Source organism: Pezoporus wallicus, unplaced genomic scaffold (genome assembly GCF_028554395.1).
Source record: "Pezoporus wallicus isolate ANWC-B61680 ecotype Strahan unplaced genomic scaffold, APGP_CSIRO_Pwel_v1 contig_6382, whole genome shotgun sequence".
Lineage (NCBI taxonomy): Eukaryota > Metazoa > Chordata > Aves > Psittaciformes > Psittacidae > Pezoporus > Pezoporus wallicus.
The window spans coordinates 292596-305699 of NW_026638015.1; the positions used below are offsets into that span (position 1 = coordinate 292596).

Sequence of the window (13104 nt, forward strand, 5' to 3'; positions counted from 1 at the left end):
AGGAACTGTACCACCACTTCCACCCTGCTGCATCTACCTAGTGTTATGTCAGGCCTCTACAAGAGCGAGGCATGAAGGTCCACTAGCATATGAAACTACAGGGAGAGCATTTAAACCCTTCTAAGGGAAAAACAACACAGTCAAACTGAGTTGCAGTGTACAGCACTGACTCCTGGATCACATTCACAATCCTATTTCTCATCCAGGCTGAGTGCAACACAATCTTAAGCTCAGGACAAAATGAGTGGGTTCTTGTTGTGTAGCAAGAATGCAGGCAGGAGGGACCACAGTCCTCAGGCAAGAGCTGACAAAATGAAAGACAGAAAGCTTGACCCTGGACCCTGTTACCTGGTTCCAGGGAAGCTGGTCTGCACATGTCATTTGTGCACAGTGCGTCCAGCAGACTGAAACACATCAACAAGCAATGCCTTCAGTAAGCTGTGCAACTTCAGCAGGTCAATTATTTGCACAGCATTGTGGACTCTGCCCTTTTATACACCCACAAATAAAATAAAGCAGTTTATACAAGTGTCCCCAGACAATACAAACTCCCCCATCTCACATACACTCCTTCCTACCTGTGTGCATGGCAAAACCATCACCCAGGACAGTTCAAAAGACTTTTCAGATTTTAAGATAACTTCAGCAGTCCATATCTTGTCTGCCAAACCAAATAGGTGAGGCAAGGTGAAAATATTATGCATTCTTAAGTCACAGGCACAGAAGTTACTCATAATACAGCCTGCAGAATTTGACCTCTAAAATGAGTGCAATGGAGTGGTTACAGAGGTTTAACATAATTGCCAGACAAAGCTTCTTAATGGAAGAATAAGGATAGTAAGCACTTCCTCCTGAAACACAGGCTTCATGTAAACCTGCCTGACAGGACTCATCTTTCATTTGCAGTAATTCATCCAAATCTCTAGTCAAAAGAGACAGGTAAACAGTAACAGAATTGCCCCCTTAGTACATTACAATCAACTATATCTTGAAAGTGTAGAAGACAAGTTTCCCTTTGTGCATTTTTCTTTTCCCCCTTTCTAGGGATTGTTTCACATGATAAATTTTAACACGCCAACAGGGATCCACATGCCACTACTTGCTCCTTGCATCCCTTCTAGAAAGACTGTGGCCTGAGGTGCCATGCCAGAACTCAGAAACACCACCAGATTTAAAGCCAGAGGATGTGGGGTTTTGTAATAACACACTAGGTCTGTATACATCACTTGCGTCAAAACAACCAAAGAGGTGGCATTTGAAGAGATGGATCAGCTTTATTAGTCAGCATTGCACTGTACCTGTCACTAACTGATGAGCTGAAATGTATTTCAGTGGAGACCACTGCTAGGATTCTATATATCACCTTCTTAGAAGGTGGCACTAGCTCCTCTCAAACAAGCAGCTGACTCAAAGCATCCTGTTTCGATCCCAGTTCCAACTTTTCGTTATAAGCCTGAATTCACCCATACAGCACAAACCGCTTAATGTACTGAGCAGATCTTTTCCCTCACTAAGATTACAGTATTAACACATGCTTCCTCGACCCATTTTTTAATTAACATGAAGTTATAGAAAAATTAAACTAGCTATCATCTGTTGCTCAGTTCTTTCCTTCATGCAGATCTTGCCAATAGCTTGTAACACCAATTTTATGCAGCACATTTCACACGGCAACTCCAGGGATTTCTGAAGCTCTTTTCACTTTGATGTTAGAAATGTGCAAAGATAGATCCAAAGAAAAAACCCTACATTTGAATTAATGAGATCAGCCTGAAGAATATCGGAAAAGATGAAGCTCAGTCTCAATAACTTCTGCTTTAGGTAGACCATAAACCTTCCCTAATTTCATACCTCACTGAAACAGCTTCAAGAAGCACACAGCTCAACGCCCATGCTGCTTTCAGGCCAAGCTGAATGTGACAGCACTGCTGTACTGCCAAGGCTCCCAGTGACATGTTCCTCCTAATAGAGGTGCCAGAGCTGTTAGTCAGGAATAGCTTCATTACATGCTTCTTAATGCCTTTGTGATTAGCCCAAGATAATTAGCCCAGCATCATCAGAAAGGGCAAAATTCTCTCCCTACCCAGCTGACGTAGCTGCATCAACAGAATTCAAAGAACAGCCTTCATTAAAATACCTATTAACTTAATTGACCCTCTGTGGCAATGTCCTCCCAGCAAGCTACTTCTCAGCCAGGCAAGAGAGGTCAAGGAATGGATCCTGCCCATGGAGAGGAAACGAGAATATACACAGTTCCCAGGTAAAAATGTTATCTTTGAGTTTTTCAGATGGCCTTTGAATAGAGCTCAATTGCCCAATGAGGACATCTAATGGAGAGACAAAGAACAGAAGACAGGTTACAAAGCAAATACGTGGATGCCCAATGCTTAGAACTAAGCTGAGGTCCATAGGCACAAAATTGACTGAAAGTGTATGCACTTATCGCTTGTACTGAAGGCTTACTCTCCCTCTTATTTCCCCAGCACTTTCAGCACTACACAGCTTACATCTCATGACCCTTACCCACCCCTTTGCATGCTTCTGTGGCTGCAAAGGTTAACAGACATTTTGGACTTTGCTGTGCGGGAGTGGTTCCAGCCCTTCCCATTGTGGAGGCACACCCTAGGTCTGGGAGACAAGAAGATTTGGTGTGAGGATGTTCATTCTCTGCAAAAATTAGGTAAATGTGTGCTTGTTGACTTGTTATTGCTCTATCAGGAAAAAAAGAACAGCTAATTTGAGAAGGGCAGAAAATTACACCTGCAGGATACGGCTATCCCACATGCAGGGTTTCTTTAAAGGGGAAAAGTTCCTCAAGTCTCCCAAGTCCACCCAATGTGTTTAACAGGAAAGGAAATTAAGTTTTACTTCAAGGAAACTGCCATGAGCGTTTCATACCAGACTGCTCACTGCTTCCAGCTTCCTTACCTCAGGTACAGTTAACTCCAGTTAGAGGGGAAGCAGAAACCCCTGCCATGCTTATTCTTAAGAAAGGCCCAGTAACAGAAGCAGAAGACTGGGAAAAGAAAGGCGTCTCCATGAGCTTCTTAGCAACCTCTGCCAAAAAAGTTTCACTAAAGGTTTCATCTTTTAGGAGTTCCCCTGGAATTCAGTTTACACATCAAACTACACACTCCTAATTAATGCCTCAGTAAAAGCACCTATTTGCACAGGTGACCAGGTAGGCAACTAACCCTTCACAGATGCTACAGTAACAGCAACAGGCAAAGCGACCCAGAGGTCTTGCCACAGGACTCCAGCTGTTAGGCAGCATCTCATCCAATTCTTATATGTATATATGTGACAACTGCCTGATCAATAAAAAACCTACTTGTCCCCGTTATTTCTGATGCTACAATGCCTCAGCACAGAAAACAAGCCACACAGTGGCCATTATATGAGCAGGCAAAGCTATTTCAAAAGAAAGGTAATGCAAGACTTACTCAAGTGCCATTTTAAAGTTAAATCTGTCAGCTCCTTCTCAACCCTCTGCTCTTTAATAGGAGACTGGAGGATATGATTTAAATCAACGGCAGGTAAGTTCAGGCCCAAGAAAGCAGCAGTTACCACGTAATCAGCTTCAGACTCTCATTGTGGAAGGCTATTAAAAAAAACTGGGACAAGGATTTAGAAGCAGATGAGTAATTTTATGACCACCACCACTAATTTGCTATGCAACTACAGGAACAAGAAAGGCAGCCACTGTTCCAGCCTGAGTATAATCAGCTTATCTGCAGGAAGGAGGAAAGAATTCCCTTTCCTCAGGCACTCTTGTGCACAAAGCATCCTCAGTCAGTTACATCTGCATCCAACCTGGAAACTTTGATTTCCTACAGCACAAAGCATCCATTTCCAAGAAACAGCAAGACTGGACCTTTCCTCTGACAAGAACACGTCACTTGATGGAGAGGATGTCAAACTGAAACCCAGCAGGGAAACCCTATCCAAAGTGCCAACGTAGCTGAATCGTCCATACCAGCCAGGGGGAGACACTTTCACCCAAAGCACAGATCCTTCCTGGTGCAAGTTCAATTTGGCTCGTTGTTTCTTGAAACACATGTGAAAAATGTATAAAGTCCTTCCAAAAGAGAATCACTTTCTTAAAGCAGAGCCTAAAATGTGCAGTGATCAGCACGCTCCCAACTGTCTCATCCTAAATATGGGTCAACAAAACCCACTTTCAAAACTTACCTCTTTGTCAAGGGCAAGTCAACTGCATAGGTTTAACCCACAGCTAAGGTATATGCCCAAAGGCACAGAGCTTTGACCTTTCTTGCCCTACATACAATGCCAAGAAAATGACTGTTAACTCTTTCAACTTCACAACAACCACATCAACAAGACAGAGCACTGAAGAAAGCAATTGTCACTACTCATGCGCAATTTTCCATGCAGATTCTCCATGTGGAACAAGAGCAGGATGGGGTACAAAGGACAGCATAGCACATCTTGGGTTACCACCCTTCTGCATGACAAACATCATGAGCACGGCTCACCTCAGGGATCAGCTGTCAGACCCCTTCCTTTTGCCTCCTGTACTACCACCCTCCTTTCTTATTGAGAGGTCTGCTCTCTACCCTTAACAATCTTCAGAATGTATCTGCACCATGACAATGGCAGCTATAAAAGACATCAATGCCAGGTATCTACACAAACAGCACATGAGAAAAGGTTTTTAACTCTGAAAATACTGAAAAACTCAGACTAGATGGGAAAGATGTAAGAGAACAAAAATAGGAGGAAGGCCAAGCATATATCTTACCTCCTGAGTGAATCCTCCTCTGAGCTTTCCTCAGGCATTTCCTGGTTTAAGGCCTCCTGTGATACATTCCCAGGTCTGCTTGAAGCCGACTGGCTGTAAACTCTTTCCCAGTGCCCCGTCTCCTGGTTAAAGACCACTCCCACGGTCCTCTCCTCCTGCGGGGTGGAAGAGCTGCCCAGCTGCAGCCTGCCAGAGGCAGGAGCTCTGCCCTCGGTTCTCTCTGCAGGCTGCACCTGGCTGGTATTTGGAGGTACACCCTCAAACGTGCTCTGGACCTGCCCTGGTGTGTAGCTAGGCGTGCTTCTCTCCCAGCGCAGCGTGTCATTGTTAAAGGTCAGCAGGTTATGACAAGCGCGACAGCGGTTCAGGTGACCCCGGGACAAATTGGAACTGTTTTCACTGCTGTGTGGAGTCTGCTGATGGGAGGGACCCGGCCGATCAGGCTCAATGTTGTTGTTGAGCATTTCTTGAGCCTGTTGCGACTGGCTGGGCTCCCCACCAATCCCCTGATCTAACTCATGAAGCCGGTCATATTCCAGGAAGAATCGCCTCAAATCACACTGGAGCTCATTACGGATGCTGGCCGGATTGCTCGGGCCAGCACTACTACCACTGTCCACCTCAGCCCCTGGGGCCAGAAAGCCTCTCCCTTCTGTTGCAGAGGTATAGACTGATGCCTGGGAACCCCCCTCCTGCTGTCTCAGCACCGACAGCAAGCTCACGGAGGAGGCACTGGTCCTAGGGGGAGGCATGGCTTCCAGCTCTGACCGAGAGCTCATGTTCAGCACTGTCCTGGACCAGTCAGACCCACCTAAGCCTGAAGCCATCTCTCTTGCAGACTGTTGGTACCGGGACTGATGGCCTGCCAAGGGCCCGCTGAGGGACCTCCGCGTGGGGCCCAGGCTAAGGTTGCGCAGGCTGTTGCCAGCAGTGCTGCTCTGAACTGTGCTGAAAGCAGAGGGCCTGTTAAGTATACCCTGCTCCTCCTGCGCTACGGATGCCTGCTCTGGGGGTTGATAAGGCTCTGTCTGCACAGAGGAGAAGGAAGTGCCAGTGGCCCCAGAAGACGTGGAGGGTGCGTTTTCCTGGTGTGGGAAGAGAGAAGAAGGAAGTCTTGCACTAGAGCATCGGCTGCAAAGGCACAACATCCCCAGGTGCTGGCAGCACTCTGCTGTGGGATAGCTGACACGCTCTCGGAGCCTGTTATACACAGATGCCCTTGAATTCTCACTGGCTGGAGGCGGAGGTGGTGGTGGTGGAGGCGGTGGAGGGGATGGGGTAGCAGAGTCTTGAACACTGTTTTGCTCTCCCACCTGTATGCCAGAGGAGCGGGAGGACAACATATGCAGGAAGTTGTGAAGGAGGGGTGTGCGCCTCACGGGCTGAGACGGAAGGATAGCGCGCTGGCGGTAATGTGGCATCTCTGTGCTGTCCACGGAGATTTCCACTTCCTCATCACTCTGCAGAGGGAAGGAGTCAGAGTTCAGTCACCCCACAGCAAAATCCTATACTTCCAAATAAACAGCAGAAAGGCAGCTACCATCCCAGATGAAAGGATGCAGCAAGTTCCTTCCTAGAGGCCTTGACTTGCAGGAAAAGAGGTGAGACTATTTCAGAGTTCATTCTATGGATCCAAATGATCTCTTCTACAGCCCAGTGAGCTTTGACAATACACTATTCATATGAACAGAAGCACAAGCACCTGAGTGTCAGCAGCAGTGAGCATTGTTAATACCCTGCATAGCTTCAAATCCAGCAGAATGACACAAGAGAACTGAAACAGCAGGGCCACTGGGGACATCTGTTCCACTATTAATGAGACAGTGAGGGCAAAACAAACACTTTGGAGAGGTCTTTAACAGCCCTGCACGTAACACGAGATCATTCATGTGACCAATTAAGGCGAGACAGAACTTGGCTTAGGACTTCAGGTTTGCAGAAAGGCACAAGGCTGCTTAGGAACAGACTAGGGTTAATGTATGGAGAGCATCTTGTCATTAGCCAATCAACACAGGTACAGACATTCCCCTTACCTGCTGGTTAGAAGGGTTAACAATTGCTGTGAGCAAGTAGTGTCCCAAGGGATCAAACCGTACCAGCCTAAAACAAAAGCAGAGCCAGAGTATTAACCATCAGGTCACATTCCACATTGACACAGGAAGCTGGACACAGCAGGGAAGAAAATCCCATGCGAAATATTTGCAGTGAGAACATTACCACGTTACCATCATCTTCTTCTGAAGGATGCCAGAAAGTTTATGTATTAAGAAGAAACGTACTTATCAAGCTGAAGACTGCAGCTATTTTATAGTCTACAGCAACACTACACAGAAGTTAAAAGCTGGAACCAAGTACTGCTGTATTAGTTGAAGTAGCCAAGAAATTTTAAGAAGTATGTATATTATAAACTGGAAACTGGTACAAAGGGAGAAATTAACTTTGAATCATTGTCTTATTTCAAACTGCTCAAAAGAAGGCATCAAGTTTCCAGCAATGCAGTTTCCTCTGTAACTGCATCAAAGCAATGGCTCAGCAACTCTCTTCCAACAACTTCTGCGTTCTCTCAACTTATTGCTGACAAGTTTAATTACTAAGCTGACAAATGAACATCAAGTAGATTCTGGGCATTTATTTGGCACAAATTTGAACATCCGAGCTGATCTGGTCTTTCCAATTGCCTTTTTTTTCCTGCCCACAGAACTCCTTCTACCAGCTGAGTCAAAGAGCTGTAAGCAATACCCCTCTCCACTGCCTGAGTGCAGCATCCCAGAGGATTCCCCCCCATTCCCCAAATGTGACCATTTTTCCCATACAACTGTTCTCTTTCGTGGAAGCAGGAACTCACCTGACCCGCTCCATTTCACTAGCTGTTTTCACCACAGCAAAGGGCTCCCGACGACTCCAGTCCCAGAAATGTATCTCGTTGGCAGTTGCAATCAGCAAGAGCTGAGCCGTAGGATGAAAAGCAAGCGATGCAATGGCATTGTTGCTATCTGTGAACCAGCTCTCACTTCCACCCTGAATTAGGAGTCAAGAATCACAAGCAGTTCATCACAGAGTTTAAGATCATTAGGTTTCCATCTCTCCAAGACTCTGCCTAGAGCATGGAAGTGACATGCTTTCTTGGCAACAACAATGGCTGCTCTCATGCAAGGTCATATGTCATGCCTAGGACATAATGCTACTTCCAACAGTGACCACAGATGTATTTTCGTAGATGTGTCTCAAGCAGCCTGTAAAAATGCTGCATTTCAAAGCCACCAGGTATGTATACATGTTTTGTCCCTGTGCCAGTCACCACAACTGGCAGAGCAGCAACTTCTCTAATGAAGAGTTCAGATATACCCAGTGGAACAAAAACAGCACGTCTTTCACATAAACTGAACAGGTACCCTGTACAAAGTTCTCCAGTATTATCACTCTAATCAAATAAACAGGCATAGCTAAGGAGCACAACATACATGGTGGGATTGAATGAAGAATCTGCCACCTCCTCTCTAGACAGAAGAGGATGGCTATGATCTGTTCTATGCTGTTAAGAGACAGATGCCAGCAAAGCTTCCAAACAGCTCTTACCAGGCAGTATTTGGGAAGCAAACTCAGACAAAAAGAGCCACCACCCACCAAATACCAAAAGGCACAGAAGTTTCAAGAAAGACTTACGTGTAAATCCCAAATTCTAACCTCCCCATCTAGGCATCCTGAAGCAATGAGGCCTGGGATGGTGGGATGGAAGGTGACACACCAGGGAGTGCGGCGATGTCCAACCAAGGAATGAACACATTTGCCTGTTTTCACCTCTGTGATGTAGATGTTGTGGTTCACATGTGTGGAAGCCATTAGGGTCCTGGGAACGCAGAAGGTGGGATAAACATTAGCATGAGAAGAAACCAGCAAAACCAGACCATGGCTAGCTTCATCTCAACAGGGTCTGTTCACACCTAACCCAACAGCTGTTCCACACAGAGCTCAAAGGGTAGAGACTCCTGTTTCACCAATGGCCACAAAGCTTCCTGTAGCCAGATTTCAGGGTCCATGCAAACATGAGCTCATCCATCCTGCAAGCACAAACCTGACCTTGAAAGTCAGAGTGAACATGCAGCTCAGAAGGAACCCCTGAATAACAGTTTGGGGCAAATAAATATTCCCAATTCTCTATGCCATCTCAACCACTGTCAAATCAAGTGACTAAGAAACCCCCACTTCCATTTCTGCTTCCAATACACCTATCATTCTGCTCTCTTCTTTAGTCCTAGATATCCCAGTGGGCGTGCCAGATCACTTGGCACATTGTGCTAAAACAACCTCAAGTTTCTTATGAAATCCCACGGTGGCCACACAGATCCTTTTTCCTTAGAACTATGCATCACTTGGGTACCTCAGGAATTAAACACACCAACTATGCTGGAAGCTGTGAGATTAGGAAGGTGCACATGTTCCATCCATGCATGTCAGGAACCAGAAGTTTCACTCAGCTATTCAGGGCTGGACAGGTGAATGGGCACAAGCCTCCATCACTTTTGTAAGTGTAAGGAGACTGCTGAAACAGGGAATGAACTAGGAGTTAATTACCTGTCTGGACTAAACGCCAGCAAGAAGGTGGAGCGTGGACTGTCGGGTAACTCAACTTTCTGAAAAAGCCAACAAAGCAGGAAGTGTTGCAAGTGTCATTATCATACTTCGACTGTAAGCCACACAGACAACAAGGGGAACCCGCTGCAGGAACATATCTAGTATCACATCACTGCAGGAACTGAACAAAGCCAGAGAGCATATCAAGGGTAACACATCAAATGTACAATCACAAGACAATTTATTTCAAATCCCTGCCTCCCTTCCCCCACTCCAAGGTCAAACGATGCATCTCTATTCCACAACCTTACCTTGCCCTCCCATTTCATCCATCGAGTTTTATCCTCCACCAACTCCTGCAGGAGCCGCTGAGCACCCAAGGCTTGGGTGCCCCGTTCCCTACCCCACAGGATGCGGACAGCATTCTTCTCCGGTACAACCTTCATGGCTTTTAGCAGCCAACGTGACACCAGCTACTGGGAGAAGCCACCAGGTTCCAGATGACAACCACCACCAAGCTACCAATAGGCTATCCACATTTCACTTGTTTATCTTCATGGAAACCTAGAAAGAGAAGAGAATGATAAGGCAGGCAGCTTTTACCTTCATCACCTAGATGAAGTAAGACCTTTAAATCCCAAACGACTAGATTTAAGAGAAAAATATATTCTCTCCTGCAGCCTTTGCTACCTTCTTCCATTAATGAGGCCCAATTTTGGCATTTCTGCAGCCAAAGATTACTTTGAAAGGTTTTTGAAAGCATCCAGCCCTTTGTATACACACCCTAGACATACACAACTACAGAGAATAAAAAACTGGCCTTGAAACTCTTTCTCTTCCCTCCATCTCCTGCTCTATATAATAAGGAAAAAGAGATTTATGAATAGACAGTCTTTACACCTTGAAGAATTAAGTCCTGTCCGGGAAGGGTGACTGACAGCTATTGAAATAGTGTTAAAAAATTGACTATATGACAGAGGAGTCTCTAGGGAATTATTCCGATTTCAGTAATAGGAATTATTATCATTGCAAAGGTCAGACAATTGAGAGACCTCAAGTCCAAATTACTTCCAACTCCATCACAATAGCTTACAACATATGAAAACAGCCCTGTATCAGAGCAAAACCTTACACTGCAGTGGTATCTTGGCCAACTCCATCAAGATGATTCATTTTGCCTGTCTGCACATCATCTTTCCATCTAGATTGCTCTTAGAACAACAGTTCACTCAAGTGATGCACAATGGCACAGATTAATGCTTTTAGTGCCAGCTTTCTAGGGGGAAAAAAGTTAATTCTCTGAAGGAACTAAATACATCAGCAACCAAGTTATACAACTTTTGAATGGTCTCATATACTGGAGTGTGCCACTCAAAGCTCTGCAGAAACAAGAGTTTCTTAGAATACATAAACCAAACGCTGATGCAATGCTATTGCCTTCTGATCCCAGCAGCGTGCACATATTCTGTCATTCCCTCAGAACATAAAGATGTAAAGATAAATCCTCCTCAGTTCATGTTACACTGAACAAAACCATCAATATTCAACAGAGAAGGAAGTGGCAACTCAGAAAAGCAAAAACACACATACAGGCGGAAAGAAGCTTCATGTACCTACAAAGAGCTGAATTGTTAAATGGCAGAACTCAGAATGGTCATTGGCAAACCTTTCCTTCCTCCCACTCGCCCTAAAAAAACCTCCTGAGCAGATGATTTAAGGCAGCTGCTGCTTACAGGGAGGAGCTGTGTGAAGAGATAAGCCAGGAAAATGAGTTCTAATAAAGCAGACCAGTTTTCATTGCAAAAGTACAATAAGGGGTACTGAAGTGATGAACAAGTAAAGGCATCCATCTTCCTAGAACAGAAATTCACCACAAAGAAATTCAAGCTAGCTGGAAATCCCCTGACCCTTAATGTGAACAGCATGGGGTTCATCTATTTCAGAGAAGCTGAACTCTGCAGTGCAAAATAAGCCTTCTTTCATGAATCCATGAAAGTCAGCCAAACATTAGGTAGGAATTATTCTACAAAATAAAAGCCTTAGTGGAAAGCAACACAAAACCTAAAGATGATGCTTTCAAGAATCCACTTGCAGCATGACAGTGCAGATTAAAAAAGCCCAAATCCAAAAAAAGCCAAACCAAGGATAACTGGAGTAGATAGAGCCAAAAGCACAGTATAATACAGGAATCACTAACCCAAACCCCTTTTTTCACTAAATGCTAATAAATCCTCATCAGGATTCTGCAAACAGCCCCAGTCACCCATTTTCAGCAATGACTGGATTCAGATGGTAAGCAGTGCAGAGGGGAGGACAGCTCAGAGGACAGGCAACAAAAAGCCTATTTTACAGGAAGAAACCTTAGGTCTAGTTTCATCTAGTAAAATTAAGAAAACAGAGGTGAATATTCTATATGGGTGCATTCAAGGAGGAATAACTGCAACATCCCAAGATATAAACCAGACACAAAAGGAAGAGAAGACTTGCAGACAGAATAGGCTCAAAGCTTGCAGATCTCAAACATTAAGCTTTGGAATAGCTTTTCAATAGCTGTAAAGGACAAGCAACCTAAGAAACTTAAAAGATCCCAATAACTTACAAGCAGGATAACCCAGTTACTCATGAGAAAGAACAAGCTCTGACAACTTTGCAATATTTCAGTCCTGTCAGGAGGACTAATGTTCCCTGAAGTAAAACAGCAACAAGGAAATCAAGAGGTTTAACAAACATCATTATGCCACGTTTACATATTGCAAAATAGAGAAACAGGTAACACCTACAACTGCAGTTAGTGAACCTCCTGTATTCACCTCACTGAAAGACCAAGTCCTCTTCACAATAAAAAAATCAAGTACCTACCTTAAGACAGCTTATCTAGGTCTTTGCAGATGTGTGCTAATTTGGCTATAACACACACTCCAGATGTGAGCCTTCTGAGCATGTTTGAACTTGATGGTTTTCCCTCAGGGACTGTCCCTGGCTTTTTGAGCTTATTCTGACTCACCTCTTTATCCCATTTGAAAAGAAAACAAAGGAAACTCAGATTCGGATGCCTACAGAGGACCCTGCCAACTTGCTCAATGTTCTTAAAAGCTGGGATATCTTCAGAAAACACTAACTGTACCCTTCTCTATTGGGGCTGGCACTTCAGTGTTACCCCAGATCCCTTTAGGAGCCAAGCTTTATCCATGCATCATAATGGAAAATTTACTCCTTTACCCGAATTAGCCCGAAAACAATAACTGCTCTCCACAACCTGGTGACACATTCAGCAACGTTTCAGTCTGGCAAAGAAAATTACAGCTGTCAAATGGAGAAACAGATATAGTGTAGACATAGGCACTGCCTTCACTGACTTTAGCAGGAAGCTTTTAACTGTATTACTGAATCATATGTTCAGTTCTGGGGGCTTTGTTGTTATTGTTTTTAAAGGACCGAGTTCCTTCTCTAATTTAGTCAAAATACCCACCAACTCCAAACATTCTGCTCAAATATAAGAAGCCAAACTATGACAGCATGTTTGGCATGTTAGCATACAAACCATGCAAGTACCAATCATATTTATAGCTACTCAGTAGCCATCTGACTAACAAGGTTTAAATGAAACACAGTGGGTTTGAAAATACTTCTCAAGCCCTCAGCACAAAGAAAACTTGCAGCTCACTGGATCAAACCTGTCCAGGCAAGCGGCAGACTGATTCAGTAACAGCTTCTGTTACAAATATCCATGCTATCATAACTGATAAGACAGCTGACCACCAAAACAAGGA

The 13104-nt window shown here is 44.5% G+C and overlaps 1 protein-coding gene across 3 annotated transcripts in view; it reads right to left on the minus strand.

Annotated features, from left to right (window-relative positions):
- Nucleotides 1-13104, minus strand: part of AMBRA1 (autophagy and beclin 1 regulator 1) — a 130715-nt gene that overhangs the window by 109847 nt on the left and 7764 nt on the right. For 2 of the 3 annotated variants that reach the window (XM_057408797.1, XM_057408798.1), the window contains exons 2-7: nt 9646-9898; nt 9335-9393; nt 8426-8609; nt 7608-7780; nt 6796-6862; nt 4763-6222 (exon numbers count right to left, since the gene is read on the minus strand). In XM_057408797.1, the coding sequence (XP_057264780.1) occupies nt 4763-6222; nt 6796-6862; nt 7608-7780; nt 8426-8609; nt 9335-9393; nt 9646-9780 (2078 nt within the window). In that variant the 5' untranslated portion in view covers nt 9781-9898. The remainder of the gene's footprint in view (nt 1-4762; nt 6223-6795; nt 6863-7607; nt 7781-8425; nt 8610-9334; nt 9394-9645; nt 9899-13104) is intronic. The other variant, XM_057408799.1, reaches the window with a different exon arrangement.